General features: G+C 47.8%; 2 protein-coding genes across 8 annotated transcripts in view; both read right to left on the bottom strand.

Annotated features, from left to right (window-relative positions):
- Nucleotides 1-19,878, bottom strand: part of RERE (arginine-glutamic acid dipeptide repeats) — a 422,701-nt gene that overhangs the window by 20,544 nt on the left and 382,279 nt on the right. The gene's annotated exons all lie outside the window — the stretch shown is intronic.
- Nucleotides 6,678-19,205, bottom strand: LOC125173581 (tigger transposable element-derived protein 1-like). Its single transcript, XM_047872887.1, has 2 exons — nt 18,816-19,205; nt 6,678-7,644 (listed from the first exon to the last, which is right to left on the bottom strand). The coding sequence occupies exons 1-2, from the start codon at nt 19,188-19,190 to the stop codon at nt 7,585-7,587; spliced, it is 435 nt and encodes a 144-aa protein (XP_047728843.1). The 5' UTR covers nt 19,191-19,205; the 3' UTR covers nt 6,678-7,584.

The raw sequence follows: 19,878 nt of genomic DNA, 5'->3' as shown, positions 1-19,878 counted from the left end.
TGTGCCAAACACGACGGCCAGTCTGCTGTCCCCTCAGTGTCTGGATCCGAGTCCTCACCAGTCAGGGCTCAGGTCACCACAGATACCATCTTCTCCCTGAAGCCTTCCTTCTCCTTCTCCCCAAGCCCCTGAGGTCATCATATTTGCACACCTGAACTTTTCCACACTTGTCTCTCTCCTGGTACTCACAGGCTCTCCTTTGGACCGTAACCATGAATGGAAGAGAGAGACAGCATGAATGGGGGGAGGGGCAGAGAAAGAGGGAGAGAACAGAATCTCAGGCAGGCTCTGCCTCTCAGCACGGAGCCCATTATGGGGCTCGAACCCACGAACCGTGAACTGAAACCAAGAGTTGGATGCTTAACTGAGCCATCCAGGTGCCCCAAACCGTAACCATGAGTGACCTAATGTCCCCAAGTCTGTGCCTACTTCCTTGGCAAATACCCACAAGTCTAGGGCAGTATCTTGAATATCTTGAGTATTCAGTAAACATTTGATGAGATGAGTATTCCCTGAGCATTAAAATTCACCTGAAATTGGGGCACCTGCGTGGCTCAGTGGGTTGAGCATCCAACTTCAGCTCAGGTCATGATCTCACAGTTCGTGAGTTCAAGCCCCGCATCAGGCTCTGTGCTGACAGCACGAAGCCTGGAACCTGCTTCGGAGTCTGTGTTTCCCTCTCTCTGCCCCTCCCGCACTCGTTCTCTCTCTCTCTCTCTCTCTCAAAATATATAAATACTAAAAAAAAATTCACCTGAAATTAACTCTAAAAAAATTAACTTCTGAGAAATGGATACCAGATCACTGACTTTTTATTTTGCCAAATAAGGTCATTAAAAATAACTGCTTCTTGATCTCATCATTATTTCATAAAAGAAATGACACTTTAGCTCTAAAGAAGTAGAAAAGACAGACTATATCCAAATAAGAAGAGCTCCTTAATTTGATATCCAGCGTTATGAAGAATGACTACACTGTTCTTATTTTTAGTTCATTTTCCACGGGCCCGTGAAAACGTAAGCCACGTGCATGCGGTGTCTAGAAGCAGTGCTCTGAAAGTGGGGGTCACGGGCTGACAGGAGGGTGGACTTAGGAATCCAATGCCACTTCCCCATTCAGCAGATTTGTAGACCACCAATCACCTTTCACCAGGCTTATGAAATCTGCAATGATGAGAGCTAAGCACAATAAATGTTTTCCTTAATATACACGTCATCTTCGTGGCTACCCTAACACATAAATCGCATCATCCTTTACACATGCCTTTTACACATGAGACAACCGAGGCACAGGGGACAAAGCCATGTGTCCAAGCTCACACAGCTTCAAATGGTAGCCCTGGGAGTCTGGTTCCAGAGTCCTATGCTCTTAACCACTCTGCTATGAACTAAGGGGAAATCAATATATTTCTTAAAGCCAGAGGCTCAAATCTGGGTTATCTTTCACCTAGGGAGTATCTTAAACCTCTTCAATGGACCCTGAATAGTTTAGGAAGAAAAGCAAACGAAGGCACTGTGTGTCCCTGATAACGATGGGTGGCCAGCCTTCCCACCCCAGGGCGGAGCCACCTCCCCCACCCCCCAATGCCGCACCCGAGAAGTACAGAACCACACCTGCCCGAAGCCGGGGTACCAGGTTCAGAAAAACATCTGGTTGGCACAGTGCACAATCAGAATTGTGCACGAGCCTAGACAAATACGTTCTACTTCCCACACCAGGAACAAGCTCCAAGGACTGTACCAGACAGACCCTGGGAGCCCACGGCCACGAGCACCCCTCACAACCTGCCGGCCACGCCTCAAGCCATCCAATGGCTTCCGCTATGGACAAAGCCCTCTGGCCTACTTTTGGCTCTAGGCTGCGTATGTCACAGAGATGTGCCAAGCAAGTGACCTTCACAGGCCTCTTGACCTAAAAGCAGTAACTCTTCTTTCTCTGAGGAAGGTGAAGAGTTTGATCAAGCAGAGTCCTTCAAAAAATGGCTTCTGAATATGCTACAAAGCATCTTTCCAAATTACTTCCAGCAGGAAGCATCTATCAAAAGCGGTGGCTTCGAAGTGTGCTCAAAACCACGGAGATGATTCGAGGGCCAATGGGTGGTCTCCTGAACCTCTTCACCTTGCCACCCTCTCCAAGCAGCTCCACTAAGACACCTACCAGTCAAGCAACACGTAGAAGATTCTTCCACTTAGCCAAAAATAACAGCAATAAAAAACAGAAAACAGATTTGGAAATGACTTGCTTGAAGACAGAGTCACGGCCATCACAAATCCGTCTAAGGCCCAGCCTGAAACCCACCCCGTGTAGTGCCTACACCAGCCTGTGGCACAGAAGCCTGGGCAGTCCCGATGCGGCGACAAGACTGGCCTTCACTTAACACAGGACCCACACACCAGGGCCCACTCGGGAGCTTCTATCCCTGGTTTTACGGAGCCGTTGAAGACTTCACATTTTAAGTACAATAACGCCCACGCGAAGAATCGCATCTTCTCTGTATGGTTCCCCGAACCCCCAAGAATTCATTCACTGAAACCGGTTTTCTTTCCTATAAGCCGAATACTTCATTATTTCCTGAATTCATTTTATTGGAGTTCAGCAACAGGGCAAGTGGGATTTCACTGCTGTCGGTTCTATTGCCACATCGCCCTTCTTAATGTTTTCTCGTTCTGTAACAAAACCACAATTCTACCAGCAAAGGGGGAGAAGAGAAGAGAGGAAAAGAGAAAGCCATAAAACTGTTAAAAGCACCATTCTCCGTGTCGTAAACATTTTTCTATTTATCGGCCTTTCATTATATGTGCAATCTTATTATCCCTGCACAGTATCAAAGTGACACCGCCAGGGTCACCCTATAAAATATACATTGGCGATGTAACATTTAATGACGGGAACAGGACAAAAGATGAAGGATGAGAGAGGATGGCATGCTGCAGGACGTTTTAAAGGGATCATCAGTTATATCTGTGCATTTCCCGAGGTGATAATTGAATGACAGGGGCTGGAGGGAGATCCATTTTTGAGCTCAGAACGGACAGTTAGGAGAAAAATGTTTTTGTATTGGAAGCATGTAATGACTGCCAGGAAATGAGAACAGCCACTCTCGCAACATTGCTTCTTATATTTTATGGTTTTTATGGACGCACAGCAAATTATCAAGTACAATCCGTTTCTGCAAGTCGAATTGTAAAATAAAGGACAGACTTCCTCGTTACAAAGAAAGGAGGGGAAGGGGTATTTAATTTTGTCACCGTATCACATTTGTTTAATAAAAAGAACAGAGGCGAAGATTACCCTTCGAAGCACGAAAACACAATTACAGCTTTACATCCTCCTTAGATGCAGATGTGAAACATGTCCTCTCTTTGGCCTGAATTTTGGATTTAACCTAAGGCAAAGATCTTAGAGAGATCGAGACAAGCTCGCAAACCAAACCTGTGCTCAGGTCTTACCCATCTGACACACGTGGCGAGCCCGTCCTAGCGGCTCGTGGATGAAGAACCCCGGGAGGGGGTGAGGGGGTGGGCAGCCACCTTCCACGAGGCCCTTAAGGGCTGAGTTACGTGTCTCTCCCTTCCCTGCAAATCGCATGCTGAAGCCCTGGCCCCCAGCACCTCAGAATGTGACTGTGTTTGGAGACGGGGTCTTTGAAGAGGCGATTAGCTAACATGGGTCATGAGGGTGCTCCTGACGCAGTATGACCGGTGCCCTTCCAAGAAGAGGAAATCTGCAAACAGATGGGCACACAGAGAAGACGGTGTGAAGACACAGGGAGAAGACGGCCGTCTACCAGCCAAGGAAAGGGGGCCTCAGAAGAAGCCGACCCCGCTGACACCTTGATCGTGGACTTCCAGCCCCCGGAACCATGAAAGAACAGAGTTCTACCGCTTAAGCCCCCCTCCCCTCCGGGCTGCTCTGTCAGCACAGCCCTAGCGGACAGACACACAAGCCCAAGGACTGGGCTTCGCGGCCGGCCGGCAGGAAAAGGGGTGCAGGCGCGACCCCTGCCGGACGCGACCTCGCGGGCTTTGAGAAGAGTTGACAGGGCCGGTCGCCGGCAGGGAGGAGCAGCGTCCGTTCGGGACTGAAGAGCAGGCGTCAAGGAGGAGCCGCCGCGCGGGCGAGCGGTAAAGCCACTGGCCACCGTGTGGACACTCGGCCCCTACCGGCGGGGGCCGAGCCTCCTGCCCCAGTCTGGCGGCTCCGGGCGGCAGATTTCCACCCGGGCTTTGTCACGACGGCTCCGCCGTGGCCCGGGAGACGCAGCCCACCTCCGGACACCTCACAGACGCCCTGACGTCAGACAGCCGGCCCACCTGGAGACGTGCGGTGCGAAGGAAGAGGACCACAGCGTGGGACAGACAGGTGCCAGCAGCACGCAGAGGAAGAACCTCCTCAGACCTGTTCCTCGTCCCCCCAGTCCTTCCGGCCAGCGCCCACAGGGAAGCACCAGGCTCCGTCAGGCTCGCGCCGTCCCCAGCTCGGCATTCAATGCCCAGGAAGCGACAGCCGGGCGGGAGGTCACGCAGCCTGGAGTCCAGGGACGAGCGGGTGTGCGAGGCACTCTGACCGCAGCGGCCCGGTGGTCCGAGGGTCTCCGGGAAGCTGATCCGGGTGACTCGTACGAACGTGCGCACCGCATTCAGGAAACGCACACGATGGGGGCCACCGGAGGTTCGGGTCGTAGTTGATGAAGGTGGCTCGCGGATCCCCCGGTCGCAGCGTGGGCGGCGGACTCGGAGGGCTCCCTCCCCCCGGGAGGCCCGGGGCGTGAGTGCGGGTGCGAGCGTGGAGCCCGTAAGGGTGCACGGAGGCTCGCTCCCCGGGGGCCCCTCTGTGAACGCAGCTGCTCGGGGAGGCCGCGCCTGTGGCAGCAGGCCCACCCCGAGGAGAGCTGGGCGTCGGCCTGGCCGCGTCCTGCGCGGGAAAGCTGGACGGGTCCAGATCTCCGGAGCAAACTGCACGGCAGGAAAGACTCTCTAGGGCCGACTCCCTCTCGCGTGGCATGGTGCAGACGTCCAAGCAGCACGCCTTTCGTCTGCCTCAAAATCCTGCCGACTCTCGTTCTGGAGACAAACTACCAATGTCATCGTCACAGCGACCCCAGTCACCCCACTCTTCTAGCCTTCTTCTCGCCTGGACCGATGTGTGGGACAGCAGGAAGAGGTGAGGCAAAGCTCCTCTAGGAGGGCACCTTGACCACCCCCAAGTTAACGTCTGAGACCAACCCCCACGTTGGTCTGAGACGCGAAGGGAAGGCGTTCTTGGCTGCTCTAGGAAAGCATTTTCCTCTGCAGGCTCCACGTGCCGTCAGAAAGCCCACTCAGGGAGGGACGCCGACGGACGAGCTCTGCGTTCTTATTACTCAAACGTGAGACCCCAGAAACAACTCGAAAAAGTCAACAAACTTTTCATTAATTCAACAGCTTTAAAAAGCTGGAGACACCGGCCCGTATCCACGATTGCTTCACTTCCCGAAAGAAGTCAAAACCGTCTGCAGCGGAGGAGAACACAAAGGTCGAGACTCCTCCGTGAGATGACTTCGGGCTCGAGCCTGTGGCCAAGGAGCCCCACTGCGCGGGCCCAAGTCGGGGCAGAGAGCAGAACTTCCAAGGAGGTGTCCCTCAGGGGCCTGCTCCTGAAAAGGCTGCTCTGCCGTCTGCCGGGACCTTTGCAGGCTCCATCTCGCGCTGCATTTACCCTCGGAGAAGGGGGACTGGGGGCCTTCCCGTGGGCACCGCCTTCTGGCTCGGGGCCGGCTCCTGGAACGCCTCTACCCGCACCGCTGCTGGTTCATTCCATCAGCTCTGTCTGCTGTAATCCCAGGCACCTTTTAGGGCACCCAGTCTATATGCCACCCATACACACTATCTTTGCTGACAGGGAGCCTCTTTCCATGAACACCATCTCTCTCTTACTTTGCTGTGACCCTTTTATGGCTCGTATGTCACTGAATCTGGGATAATAGTAACTTAAGTCTATTACCGGATGCCCCACTTTTCCTTTTCCCAATTGGACTCTAAATTGCATGGGAACAGGGATGTGGTCCCTCTAAAATCTGTATCCTCAGCAATAATTAGCAGTGTTGGGGATGAAACAGGTGCTCAATAAACGCTAATGTTTTTTTTTTTTTAATTTTTTTTCAACGTTTATTTATTTTTGGGGGGACAGAGCGAGACAGAGCATGAACGGGGGAGGGGCAGAGAGAGAGGGAGACACAGAATCAGAAACAGGCTCCAGGCTCCGAGCCATCAGCCCAGAGCCTGACGCGGGGCTCAAACTCACGGACCGCGAGATCGTGACCTGGCTGAAGTCGGACGCTTAACCGACTGCGCCACCCAGGCGCCCCAACGCTAATGTTTTTTTAAACGTTTATTTATTCTGAGAGGGAGAAAGAGACAGAAAGAGAGGGAGAGAGCATGAGTGGAGAAGGGGGAGAGAGAGAGAGAAGGAGAGAGAGAGAGAATCCCAAGCAGGCTCCCTGCTGTCAGCCCAGTGCCCGACACGGGGCTCGAACCCAAGAACCGTGAGATCATGACCTGAGCTGAAACCCAGGGTCAGATACTTAACCAACTGAGACACCCAGGCGCCCCAAATGCTCACTGATTTGAACTGAGATGCATCACAGCCATACACGCATCAGAATTACACTTGACCACAGAATATGCAGGTCAAAGTCATCAATGTTCCTAAAAACTATATATTCTCAATTTTAGAAATAAGAAATTTGCTCATCTCTCAGTGAAGGGTTTACAAACTTGTCGTAAACGCGAGCAGATAGGAAATTAGCTATGAGGATTAAAGTCCTCAAGATTATTAAGTACTGCTATGGGACTTCATGCGTTAAAGTAAAAAACAAAAACCAACCCCAAAAGAGTCCCTCAATCCACTTAATTTGTCAGGGTAACTCAAAAACGAGAATCATTTCCTGTCCCGAGGGATGTTCAAATGTACAATGAGGACAAGTGTCCCCCAGCGTTGCCTCATGTACACGCGGATGTTCGCTCAGAACCACTGGGCCAGGATCACTTGCGTGATGAGCCGCACAAGCCTTGGCCTGACGCTGTCCCAGGGGCAGAGTCTTAACTTGAATTGACAAGGGTGTCCGACTCCGGTCCAAGTGAACACTCGGACACTACAATTACGACTTCCATTTTCCAAGGGCTGGACGTTTCCTGGTCTGTGACGTGCGAACGGCTGGGGCCTGTGTTAAGCGCACTGAAGAAGATGGCCGTAGTGAAGTCTGCCTGGAGGAGTGAAAGCAGGCCCCGCGTTCAGTTATCAGGAGGGGAGTGCTTCAGCACACACAGGCTTTTTGCAGGCAGATGCCGAGTGGCTTTGGGATTATGCTTTCAAATTAGAAGTCCCGATACGACTCTTTAAGAAAACAAAGCCAGAAAAGGTCAGCCGGCCGGGCTGCGGCCTGAAGCACCAGTGGGGAAATCACCGCCCGTGGCTGCGATGATCCCCGGTCCACTCTCTGCCCACAAGGATCCCAATGTCAGCAGAAGTTGGCGGCACTCACGGCTCCCTCCACGTGAATGAAAAAATTCACTTTCCATCTCGGGCCTTGGCTTGGAATCTTGGTCAGATGGTAAACATGTGTGCGTGTGTACGTCTGGACGTACGAGTGATGGGGGTGGGCCGCTGAGGAAGGAAAGAGGAGGTGAGCAACGTTCAACACTGACTGTCCAGCCTTTCTCGTCTGGCGCGCCTCCCCCGAACCACAGCACTCAGAATGAGAAAGGCAGCCACAGGCTGTGCCACTCAGACAGGTTACCTAACCCCTCTGGGCCTCTGTTTCTTCGCTGTGAAGACAGAGAAAGACCACAGCACCCCGCCCACTGAACCGTGACATTAAGAAGAGCCGATACGAGGGACACACTCGGTACAGGGGCTGGCAGACTGCGGCAGGTCCGCAAATGCCGGTGTTTATGACCATTCGGTGTGCGACGCTGGAACAGCCCGCAGCCCGCAGGGTGGCCCCGGCACGGCCCCTTTCGCCGCCCGGAGGGTAACTGCACCCCAGGCACAAAGAAAGCACAAAGTCCTAATCAGGAGGATGCAAACAAACTCAGTATTTCTGGAAGTAGCAAATGCCTTAAGTATTTTAAAACTCTGACATAAAAAGCAGCATTGAGCCGAACTGAGTGAAAAGAGTACAATTGTATTTAAGAAGAAACAAGGATCTGAAACGGCTCAAATGCTCACACGGGCCTCAGAGATGAACCGGCCGTATTTCCGCGTCAGCTACGTCCACCCCCCCACCACCCCCCCCTGCCCCGGAGTGGCAAGCACACAGTCAAGCCCTGCCTGGTAACGCCAGAAACCTCGGCTGGGTGGCCAAACGAGACCCACACGTCCCGGGTCAGCCACGAACATCTTCTGCTACAAACAGCTGCCTCTCATCTGTACCCATGAACCTGTGTTCACCACAAACCGAAACACTACAATGAGCCGGAATCTACCTCTGCAGTCTAGTAACGCAACACATAAGGCTTTTCCGCCTGCATCCCTATTCCCGTACGGAGTTCTTTCCAGACCTCCACCAGCTACGTGTCCGAGGGAAGGCTGACGAGCCTCCCCGAGACCCTATCCCCTCCTGTGCTAACCGGGTGGTTCTATGGCAGCCCTCTCCTCGGCAGAGTTGTGGGTAGGATCAAAGCGCTAAATAGGGGCCTGGCACATGTTCTCAACAAGTGACCGCATTATTTTTATTCTGCTTCCATTTAGGAAAAGGACTAGAAGCTCAAAGCTAAGTTCAACTTAACGAACCATTTTAATTAATTGAATTAAAAAAAAAAATCTCTCCAAGAATAGTCTCCGTAACTGACTTTCTTTCCTTCCTCTATCACGTCTCCCGAAACTACTGGCACTTAACAAGGCCAGAGAACATGGGAATGTGAGGCATCGTGAATGACAATGGCGTTTGGGGCAAGTTCACAGGATGAAGACAGCACAGATCAAAGAGGTCAGCATTCTCCCTGAAATCCCCAAACAGAACCATCAGGACAACAGAGACCTAGGTTACCTAAATGCCTCATTGAGGCAACTTATAAAGTCTTCTCTCTGCCTAGCCCCAGCTTTCCACTCTTAGATAATGAGCAAGAGAATGAGAACAGACAGTATCATTAAGCCTTTCAGCAGGAATGAGAACAAAACCAAGATAACGTACCTGCTAATCTTTAGCTGGCTACCTTGGACACTTCAATATAGAATTAGTTTTGATGGACAGACTGGAAAGGTCGAGCTTGGGGGACTTGCAACATCCCATTATTTAAGTTCGTGACACCATAAATCCATTCTTAAAACACATCAAAGGACATATACTTATGTTAAAAATTATACCTAATTACAATGAACTCTATTACTGAACTTTAAAAATATTCTCTTATGATAATGTGGAACATACTGGAGCGTCACAAACCCCAGACTGAAAATTACTGGTTTAGATCACAAACTCCTTAAGCAGAAAGAAAGTTCAGAAGACCCTTCAGGAGTTTAAGCTATAGAGAGTCTGCATTTCTGATGCTGAACTGAGAATGGAAAAAATGTTGTACAACTCACTATATCACCCCGAAACACCCTGGGGCCCAGTGACTCGGGGGGCCTGGGCTCTACAGTCTAGTCCACTGTGTGCTTGTCTTTCTACTGTGTAGTCAGGGGATGGGGTGAACCAGGGCGTTTGTAAAGTTCGCTCTATCCCTGAGTTCCGCGTGGACACAGATAGCAGAGTTGTCCCCTCAAGACACACTGGCGTGGCAGTGTTCTCCCTACAGGGATGGTGCTGTGATGTGCCGCTCTGGAAGCCCTGGGCTACTAAGAGCACCCACACCCCCACACAGTGTTAATAAGGAGAGTAGGGATTCTCCCCTGGGAACTCAAGCAATCACTTCAACAGTTACTCACATAGGGCAGCAAATAAAGAGGCAAGTGTTAGCTGCTTAAGGCAAGAGCAGAGATAAGAGGTTGAACACTAACCCCAGATAAGAGGAAAATTGGCTTGATGAGTAGCACTTAAAAATTCTTGTCACATATGATCTGGATCAAAGGCTCTGATGCCACAACCAGAGGCTTTGAAGGTATTTCCCTCGCTCCCTCTAGCTATAGGAGACAGCACAGCTCTGTATGCTTTTACTCAGTTGTTCCGGAAGGTAATTCCAGACTGCCAATAAAGAAGTCAGGCTACGTGTTATTTAGTCCCATGACTTAAATTCTGAGAAGTCCCAGCTGAACAATGTCTCACTCTTGTGCGCAGAACCGAGACGCGGATGTGATCAGTGCCCCTGCGAAACAGAGGTGAACGCCTGGCCATCACCGTGCCGGTCATGGGTGTGTTTCTCCACGGACAAAATGACCACAATCACTTCAACAACAATCCAGAAGTGAACCCAAAGTGTCTCTGACTAGAGAGAGTCCCTCCCGCCCACATTCTCCCCTGGGGCCTGCCTGCCCGAGAGCAGTCCTGCAGGGCTCTTTCTGCCAGCCACTGGGGTCTCAGGTCCTCCCATCTTCTGTTCCCAGAATTCCTTGGTCCAGTGCTGTTCTTTAGAAGAAGCACAGGGGGAAAACCTAGCTTCTGAAGTATTCTAATTGCATTTTAAAATTTAACATGTTCACGGTCTAAAATCAAAATGGATTACACACATAAATTAACAGTTGAATAAAGAATACCAACACCTGTCACAGCATAATGACTGAGCTGACTATTAATGTCTTTAATGATGCCGCAGAGCCCCTCCTTCCAGAGTCTCAGGCTGCCTCCCGCCTCCTTGCCCTTTGTCTGGACAGAGGGTCAGGTCTACTCAGAAAGTCTTGAGTAAAGCACAGGCCCTGAGGAGTTGCAAATGATGCAAGGAAGAGCTGGTCCAATTCCTACAGAAGACTGAATAAGTAGTGGGGTAGGCTACAGCAGAGTTTTATTTTTTTTTTTTTATTTTTTATTTTTTTTAAATTTTTTTTTCAATGTTTTTATTTATTTTTTGGACAGAAAGAGACAGAGCATGAACGGGGGAGGGGCAGAGAGAGAGGGAGACACAGAATCGGAAACAGGCTCCAGGCTCTGAGCCATCAGCCCAGAGCCCGACGCGGGGCTCAAACTCACGGACTGCGAGATCGTGACCTGGCTGAAGTCGGACGCTTAACCAACTGCGCCACCCAGGCGCCCCTACAGCAGAGTTTTAAATCCTGCTTTATGTTAATTCACACAGGAGATCCAGGAATTCCCTGGCTGCCAAAAGGGCCCTTAAGAATATCAGATAATGTTGTACTTCTAGTTCCTGGTGTCAAAATAAAACACCACAATACAAAGCAAATTCAAGGCCTACAAAGGCCTGATCAGCTGCTTGGTGAGCTTTATCTCCTGAAGGAAGACTTCTATCCCTTCTCCCCCTAAAACACACACACACACACACACACACACACACACACACACACACACACAAATTGGCCTAGAGGACTCAAAAGAAATGCAAAGGAGAATGAGTTTCCAAACTTCCAAGAAGGTAAAGAATTTTTATGAATTTAATGTGCACTTCTGTCCCATTGGTCAAAACACCAGTGTATTTAAGAAAACTTGCAATACTGTGGTTAACTAATCTCTCCTTAAAAATTACCCTGGAGTCAGAAAGACAACAACAACAATAACAACAACAACAACCATAACAACAACAACAAAAGAATTACTGTTGTGTCCTATATAAATCTTAAGGAGAAAACAGAGCCAAGAAAACTTCCCAGGAACCTTTCTCATTCCAAGCCAAGATACACTTCCCACATTTGGGCATTACTAATAGTAAGAGCATTCATGAGCTCCTATTAGCTCGTGCAGCACTGTCCCATAGACATTAATGGCACACAAGCAAGCCTTCCCACTCCACAGAACTAGGCTCTGAAACATAGCCAAGGCAAAATCCCAAAGAGCCCGAGTTTCCTTTCTGGAGGCAGCAAATTGAACAGCGGCCCCAAATTCTTATGGTTGGATTTTCAAGCAAAGTTTACCTCAAAGACATAACACAGAAGACAAAGGTTTTGAAATCTATTCTATATTCTCTCAAGGGAAGGCTGCAACTTGGCATGCAGGAAACAGTGTGGAGAAGTGTTTCATAATGTGCTTGGAGAGACTGTCCAAGTAGGCAAGGGAGGAATAAGGAAAGCCCAGCACTCAAAGGATCTACAGATGCAATTTAATGCAATTTCATTTAAAATCCCAAGTGGTTAGTTTGTGGAGCAAGACAGGCTGCTTCTAAAAATTTTACAGAAGAGCAAAGGGCCAGTAATCAAAATATTCTTGAAAAAGAAGGACTAGGTGGGGAAGTGCCACACCAAATATCAACAATTATTCAAAAGCTAGACAGGAAGGTACTGATACAGGAGCAGACAGACCAGTGGAACAAAACGGAACCCAGAAGTGGATTCGCACATTTCTGGAAATTTCATTTCTGACATACCTGGCAATACAAATTAGTGGAAAAAAGGTTGGATTTCTCAAAAGATGGTACTGGGACGCCTGGTTATACACGCACAAAAATAAAACCGGTCCTCTACCTCACATCACGCACAATAAACCAATTCCAGGAGATTTAAGACTTAAATATGAAAAGCAAAATTATAAAACTTTTTTTTAAGTTTACTTACTTTGAGAGAGAGAGAGAGAGGGAGAATCCCAAACAGGATTTGCACTGGCAGTGCGACCCCGACTTGGGGCCTGAACTCGTGAATCGTGTGAGCCCAAATCAAGAGTCAGATGCTTAACCTACTGAGCCACCCAGGCACTTTGCAAAGTTATAAAACTCTTTTTTTTTTTTTTTAATGTTGATATATTTTTGAGAGAAAGAGAGACAGAACGTGAGCGGGGGAGGGGCAGAGAGGGAGGGAGACACAGAATCCGAAGCAGGCTCCAGGCTCTTAGCTGTAAGTCACGGACTGTGAGATCATGACCTGAGCTGAAGTCGGACACTCAACCGACTGAGCCACCCAGGCGCTCCAAATTATAAAACTCTTAAAATTAAAAAAAATAGAGGGGACTGCTTTTACAACCATGAAGAAACACTCCTTAAACAACACAAACTCAAATCATAAAGACAAATAAATTCAACTGCACTAAAATTAAGAAATACTAATTCTACCATAAAGAACATGAAAGGTAAGGGCACCTGGGGTGGCTTAGTTGGTAAAGCATCCGACTTTGGCTCAGGTCATAATCTCACAGTTCGTGAGTTCGAGCCCTCCTGCGTTGGGCTCTGTGTGGACAGCTCAGAGCCTGGAGCCTGTTTCGGATTCTGTGTCTCCATCTCTCTCTGCCCCTCCCCCACTTGCATTCTGTCTCTCTCCCTCTCTCTCTCAAAAATAAATTTAAGAAAAAAAAAAAGAACACAAAAGGTAAGCCACGAGTATTTGCAATATATATTATTTAAAATAAGGATCATCTAGAATTTTTACAAATCAAAAAGAAAAGACAATTCAACTGAAAAATGAGCAAAAGCTTTACATAAACCCTTCACAGAAGAAGAAACCAGTAGCCAATAAATGCATTACAACGTGTTCAACATCCATAATAATCAGAGAAATACAAACTAAAACTTCTCTGAGATACTTCAAAATTCACAATACTGGCAAACATTTTAATGTCTGACTCTATCAAATGTTGGCAAGGACATGAAATTACTGGAACTCTTATATACATCTGGAAATAATCCCTTTATTTAGTAAAAGAGAAGATATGCGTACCTATAACACAAACACTGTATTCCTAGGTGTACCTTTAAGGAATGACCTTTACAACATGCACAGTCACAGAACTGTGTGTGATAGTGAAACAGAAACAAAAAAAAACAATAAAAACTGGAACAAACTGAAATGTCTGTCAACAGCAGAAAACAGAAGCAAAATGTATTATGTCTGCACAAGGCTGTGAAATTGTGCAGAACTACACGTGGCAGTTAAAGGTCAGGATAAAGGTGAGTGAAAAGAACTAGGTGCAGAAACGTATTCTTTCTCCACGATTCCATTTACGTGAAGTTCAAAAACATGCAAACGTAAACAATATGTTGTGGAAGGATACAAATATTTGAGGCAAAACCATGAAGAAAAGGAAGGGGATGATACCAATATTCAGGATAGCAGTTATCTCTAAGGGGCGAGGACAGGGAACCGGACCCAGGAGGGAAGGCTCCACGAAATCTCGAACTTCGTGGCAGTACACAGGAATTCGTTACGTTATTTTTATACCAAACACGCATTTTACAAGGATTCTTTTGTATTTCTCAACATTTACTAAAACAACAACAAAAAACCAGAAGACTGTCAAACATTCTAAATTCTGCCGTTTAACAAAAAAGGTTTCTCACCTCTACCAAGTACTTCCTGTTGGTGAGCCCGCAGGGGAAGGGGGTTACTCTGCCCCTGCTTAACTTTTTCTGTGCCGCTCGTAGTTTCTCTTTTCCCTGCTCTCACTCTTCCCCATCACCGGATGCTGGCCCAGCGGAGCCCACCGAGCCCGCCAGCAAGCCACCGCGGGCCTCCCATCCTGGTGCCGGGCATCGACCTGTGTCCAAGCCCTACACATCCAAGCACAGGCCTCGGGCGGGAGACCCTCCCTTCCCTTACCCGCCCAGCGTCAGGATCACTGTTTCTCTGGATGCTGTAATTTCTTAAAGAAAGCGGGGCCCTTATAAGACGACAACTCCTTCGAAGCCACGTACTTCTGAGATGGGGGGACGTGAGGCACCGCCCCCAGGGTGGTCTTCAAAATTATCCAAATGAGCTTAAAAGAAGCAGAGCTGTGCTTCTAGAGGAGGCCAAAAATGACTATTCTACGGATGTCAGCAGTTTCCAAATTAATCTACAGAACAAGCAGGCTCAAGTGATACAAAATTATGTCAAGTCAACCTACTTGTATGTTTCTGGAAAACCTGGAAAACGAAGGACGTGCACGGGAGACCAGGCAAAACCCTCACCCCCGAACGTCTGCTGGGTATGCCAGGTCACACTGTCTTGCTCTTCGTTCACTCACAGCCGTTTCAGAAACTCCCTCGCTGTCCCATTCGTGCACTGGAAGATTTCTCCCGGTGGCTGGCTCTGTGCATATACTTACATTTGTGGAGCCAGAGGGGGCAGACGAGCCCACAGGAGCCAAGGGTGCTGCCTGGTCTCGCCACTTCCACTCGTGACCTGTTTCACCCCATCTTCCACACTGCATCATATATACACACACACGTATACATAGGTACGTGCATATATATATATAATATATATTTATGTATTTATAAAACACAAAACAAATCTGATATTACTTATTACTTATCCTGTTTGAAAATTCTTTAATGCCTTACCCTTTTTCTCCACATAAAAACGTAACACGGTGCTTAAGATTATGGATCCTGAAACCAAACTGAGATCAAATCTTGGCCGTACTACTTCATAAAGTTGGGCAAGGCACGCAGCCTCTTATCTAGGAGGCCGATCGATCAATGCACGTAAAGCACCCAGAACAGTGCCTGACACAGCAGAGGCCCTCAGTAGATGCTGTCACTACCGCTGAAGCCTGCAAGGTCACCACGATCTAACCCGTTCCCATCACCTCTACCTCGCCCCGCTCAACACACCTCCATACACTTATTTTCTTTTAGTCCCACCCGAATTCCAAGGTCATCCTATTCCAAGGCCTCTATACAGCCTGGTGCCCTGGCCTGGGTGTTCTTCTGATTCCATCCTTCTCTTCTCATGTCTGGGGTCATAACTGAAATGAAACATCTTCAGACGCTCCTTTATTGAAGTTGGGTCCCTCTGTTATATATCCGGTACTTTTCCCTTATAGCACTTCTCAGGATTTATAACTATATACTTAAGAGATTATTCACTTAATCTGTCTACTTTATAGATTTAAAATTTCCATGAACCAGGGAATCTATCTCTTGTGGAATGATACACTTCTAGCATCTAGCACAGTGTTCGGCATTACGTAGACTGTCAATAAATATCTGCAAAATGAATGAGTGTAACAATCTAACACCAACTTGACTTATCTTTTAAGAAACAACCTGCGGGCACCTGGGTGGCCCAGTTGGTTAAGCGTCCGACTTTGGTTCAGGTCATGAGCTCACGGTTCCTGAGTTCAAGCCCCCATCAGGCTCCCTGCTATCAGCGCAGAGCCCACTTCCGATCCTTTGTCCTCCTCTCTCTGCCCCTCTCCCACTTGCGCTCTCTCAAAAACAAACATTTTTTAAAAAAATAAAATAAACTAAAAAAAATTTTTATGCTCCGAAGATTACAATTCCTCATTCTTCTTGAGATTTAAAAAAAAAAAAAAAATCTTGGCAGAGGGCCTTGTAAAAAAAATAGCAATCAGCAAAGTATCATCCAATTGAAAAATCAAAAAGGTCTACTCTAACCAAATCCTTTATCTTTTTAGTCTCATATTTTTACCCACCTGGATACGGAGTATATGTAACAAGCCTGGGGGACACCCTCTCCCCTCTCTCCTGGGTCTCACCTTTCATTTCTAGCTTTCTAAAAATTCAGCAAAGATAAAACATTGGCTCTTCTCTGTCAAAACTGAACACCTGCTTTGAACACAGTCCATATCACCCCCATCCTTCCTTTTAGTAGCTTTAATTACGGCCACAAAGCAGTCACGATTCACACTAGCGGTGGAGTCCATCTACAAGGGGAGCATCTACACGAATCTGTGAAGCCAGTGTGCAGAGAGTAAACATCTGCTGCGAGACTGTGGTGAAAACACTTCCATCGACTGGGCGATCTGGAGGGACACTTGTGATGCAAGTTTCAGCCACTCGTGAAGCAGCACTCCGAACGATGCGAGTGACCTACACAGAAAGACACCGCTGCGGTGAGCACCATGTGCCGTCTCAGCGATCACTGTCAAGGGTTTGTATTTCACAGAAATAATGTAAGAATTCTAAACTACCCAGAGCATGGTCAGGAATACAGTTTGTACTACCCAAAGAAGATGTGCACTAAAAGAGGTAATGGAGGAGGTTCATCACGAAGCACGAGAAGGAGTATGTGGTCAGATCCTAAGAAGGCACACGGACAGGCAGGCTCCTAAGTGACCAGACACTCACTCACCCAAGACGATACTGCTTGGCCAGATATTATCTTACGCTTTGCCTCACTCTGTATCTTACTTTTCCAGACATTGGAGTTTTAAAAAAAAATTTTTTTTAATCTTTATTTTTGAGGTAGAGAGAGAGACAGAGTGTGAGCAGGGAAGGAACAGAGAGAGGAGGAGACCCAGAATCCGAAGCAGGCTCCAGGCTCTGAGGTGTCAGCACAGAGCCCGACGCAGAGCTCAAACCCACGAACTGCAAGATCGTGACTTGAGCCAAAGTTGGACACTCAACCGATCGAGCCACCCAGGCACCCCATGGACATTTGAGTTTTTTTAGTCTTAAGCTGTTCTGGAAGGACGCAAATGTAACAGTTCTTACCTCTATCCCCACTAAAGGAAATACATGCCAAGGAAGATGCAGGGTCCTATTTGGTGAGGCCTGAGCCACAGAGTCTAACTTTTGGGCTCTTCCTCTTGGAACCGTAGCAAGAAAACAGCAAGCACTGGCTTGGGGGGCCTCTTTTCTCACGGTGACGCACTCTAAAAATCTGCTAAATTGCTCTGGGTGAACACTTCCCCTTCTTGTCTCATTTAATTCTACTTATGAAATGGGGTTGGCTTTGGGGCCTTAACAGGTCAACATGCTTTAATGATAATACAGAATGTTCTGTATTATTGGCATATTGGGTCGCTCTCAACAAAGCGACCTAAGCACAAACAAGGCATTACTTCTATTATTAACACCACTTGAATAGCATAGGTCACAGAAAAACAATAACCCTCAACTCTGATGTATCTAGAACTGGGCAACTAAGTAAACCAAAGACAATTTAATCAACGAAACTTCAGTGGCCTTCAATTACTCATGGGTTTACTGGTATCCTGGTACGAATGAAAACTATATAAACTAGAGTTTAAAGTATCTCCAGAAAATATGTGAAAATTTACAAGTATCTTTTAAAATTCCCTGCATTTGCTCTGTGTGTAAATTTGGAGGGCTATTAGAAGCCTCAGCCAACAGGAGCTCAAGGCCCAGTCCTCCACCCTGAAGACGGACCACCCCACACGTCCACCTGCTGACAACACAGCAGTGATCTCTGTAGCCCAGTCCGTGGAAAGCCCGCGGTTTCTCTACTAGAAATCCTAATTGAGAGCTTGAAGACAGCAAGATGGAGGGACAGGGACTAATACTCTGGGAAGACCAAATCACCTACATTTGTCACCACTCTAGAATTCCAAATTTCAACCTCTACTCCCAGTACTCTAACTTCACAGACAGGGCAGAGCCAAAACCCAACATGAATCCCCACGATTCATCTTGGGCACACGACACGGTTCTATGGGGTTTCCCCAGTATTATTTGAAGAGCGTAACAGAAATGTGGATTGTAAGTGAGCCAAACATGCCATCTAGAATTCCAAACTGTGAAATTTTGTGTAAGATTTTTGGCTTTTCGATTTCTCAAAATAGCTGAGGTTTCACAACTACACATAAGACCATTTTGACCATCAAAGTACAGGCATACCACAGAGATAACGTGGGTTCAGCTCCAGACCATCACACTAAAGCAAGTATCGCAGTGAAGCAAGTCAAATGACCGGTCAAATGGATTTCGTCTTGGTTTCCCAGTGCATATGAAGTTATGTTTACACTCTACCATAGTCTATGAAGTGTGCAATAGCATTATGTCTAAAAGAATAATGTCTACACCTTAATTTAAAATACTTCATTGCTAAAAAGCACTAACCATCATCCGAGCTTTCAGCGAGTTGTAATCTTTCTGCTGGCAGAGGGTCTTGCCCCGACCTAACGGCTGCTGACCGATCGGGGGGGGGGGGGGTTGCGGTGATTTCTTACAACAAGACAACAGTGGAGTCTGCCATGTTGACAGAACCTTCCTTTCACGAACAATTTCTCTGTAGCACACAGTGCTGTTTGCTAGCATTTTACCCACAGTAGAACTTCTTTCAAAATTGGAGTTAATCCTCTCAAACCCTGCCGCTGCTTTATCAACTAAGTCTGTGTCATATTCTAAATCCTTTGTTGTCATTTCAACAATCTTCACAGCATCTTCACCAAGAACAGATTCTAGCTCAAGAAACCACTTATTTTGCTCGTCCATTAGAAATTAAAGGTTTAGGGGCGCCTGGGTGGCTCAGTCAGTTAAGCATCCGACTTCAGCTCAGGTCATGATCTCGGGGTTGTGAGTTCGAGCCCCGCGTCGGGCTCTGTGCTGACAGCTCGGAGCCCGGAGCCTGCTTCGGATTCTGGGTCTCCTTCTCTCTCTGCCCCTCCCCTACTTGTGCTCTGTCTCTATCAAAAATAAATAAATCTAAAAAAAAAAAAAATTAAGAAATTAAAGGTTTATCCTGAGATGGCAGCCATTCAGTCCCATCTTCAGGCCCCACCTCGACTTCTGGTTCTTTTGCTGTTTCTACCACATCTGCAGTGACTTCCTGCGCCGGAGTCTTAAACCTTCAATTTGTAAAGACAAAAACAAAACAAAACCAAAAAACAAAACAACAAAACCCCCAAAAAACCACAGTATCTGCAGAGCATGATAAAACAAGGTATGCCTGTGCTCAATTAACCCTCACAAATGTCCCAGGACATAGGTCCTATTATCCCCATTTTATAGATGAGAAGACTAAAAGAGCAATCGGGTAACCCGTCGGAGGACAGGGAGGGCAGAACAGGAAATCGCACGCGTCCCGAGCAATCTCCGGGAGGAAGGAAGGAGGTGCCGCCGGAGAGCTGACAAGCCCACCAGTCACGAGCTCTCACATCGGTGCGTACGGGCAGGACGAGGG

Source organism: Prionailurus viverrinus, chromosome C1 (assembly GCF_022837055.1).
Source record: "Prionailurus viverrinus isolate Anna chromosome C1, UM_Priviv_1.0, whole genome shotgun sequence".
NCBI classification, from domain to species: Eukaryota; Metazoa; Chordata; class Mammalia; order Carnivora; family Felidae; genus Prionailurus; species Prionailurus viverrinus.
The sequence above is the reverse complement of the archived record's forward strand: the minus strand, read 5'-3'. Positions and strand labels throughout refer to the sequence as shown.

Coding starts and splice junctions, on each gene's coding strand:
- LOC125173581 (XM_047872887.1), bottom strand. CDS start 19,190: ATGGACGAGCAAAATAAGTGGTTTCTTGAGCTAGAATCTGTTCTTGGT. Junction 7,645..18,815: donor CGCTGAAAGCTCGGATGATG/GTTAGTGCTTTT, acceptor TTCCTTCCTCAG/CGGCCCACCCCCATCACTCG.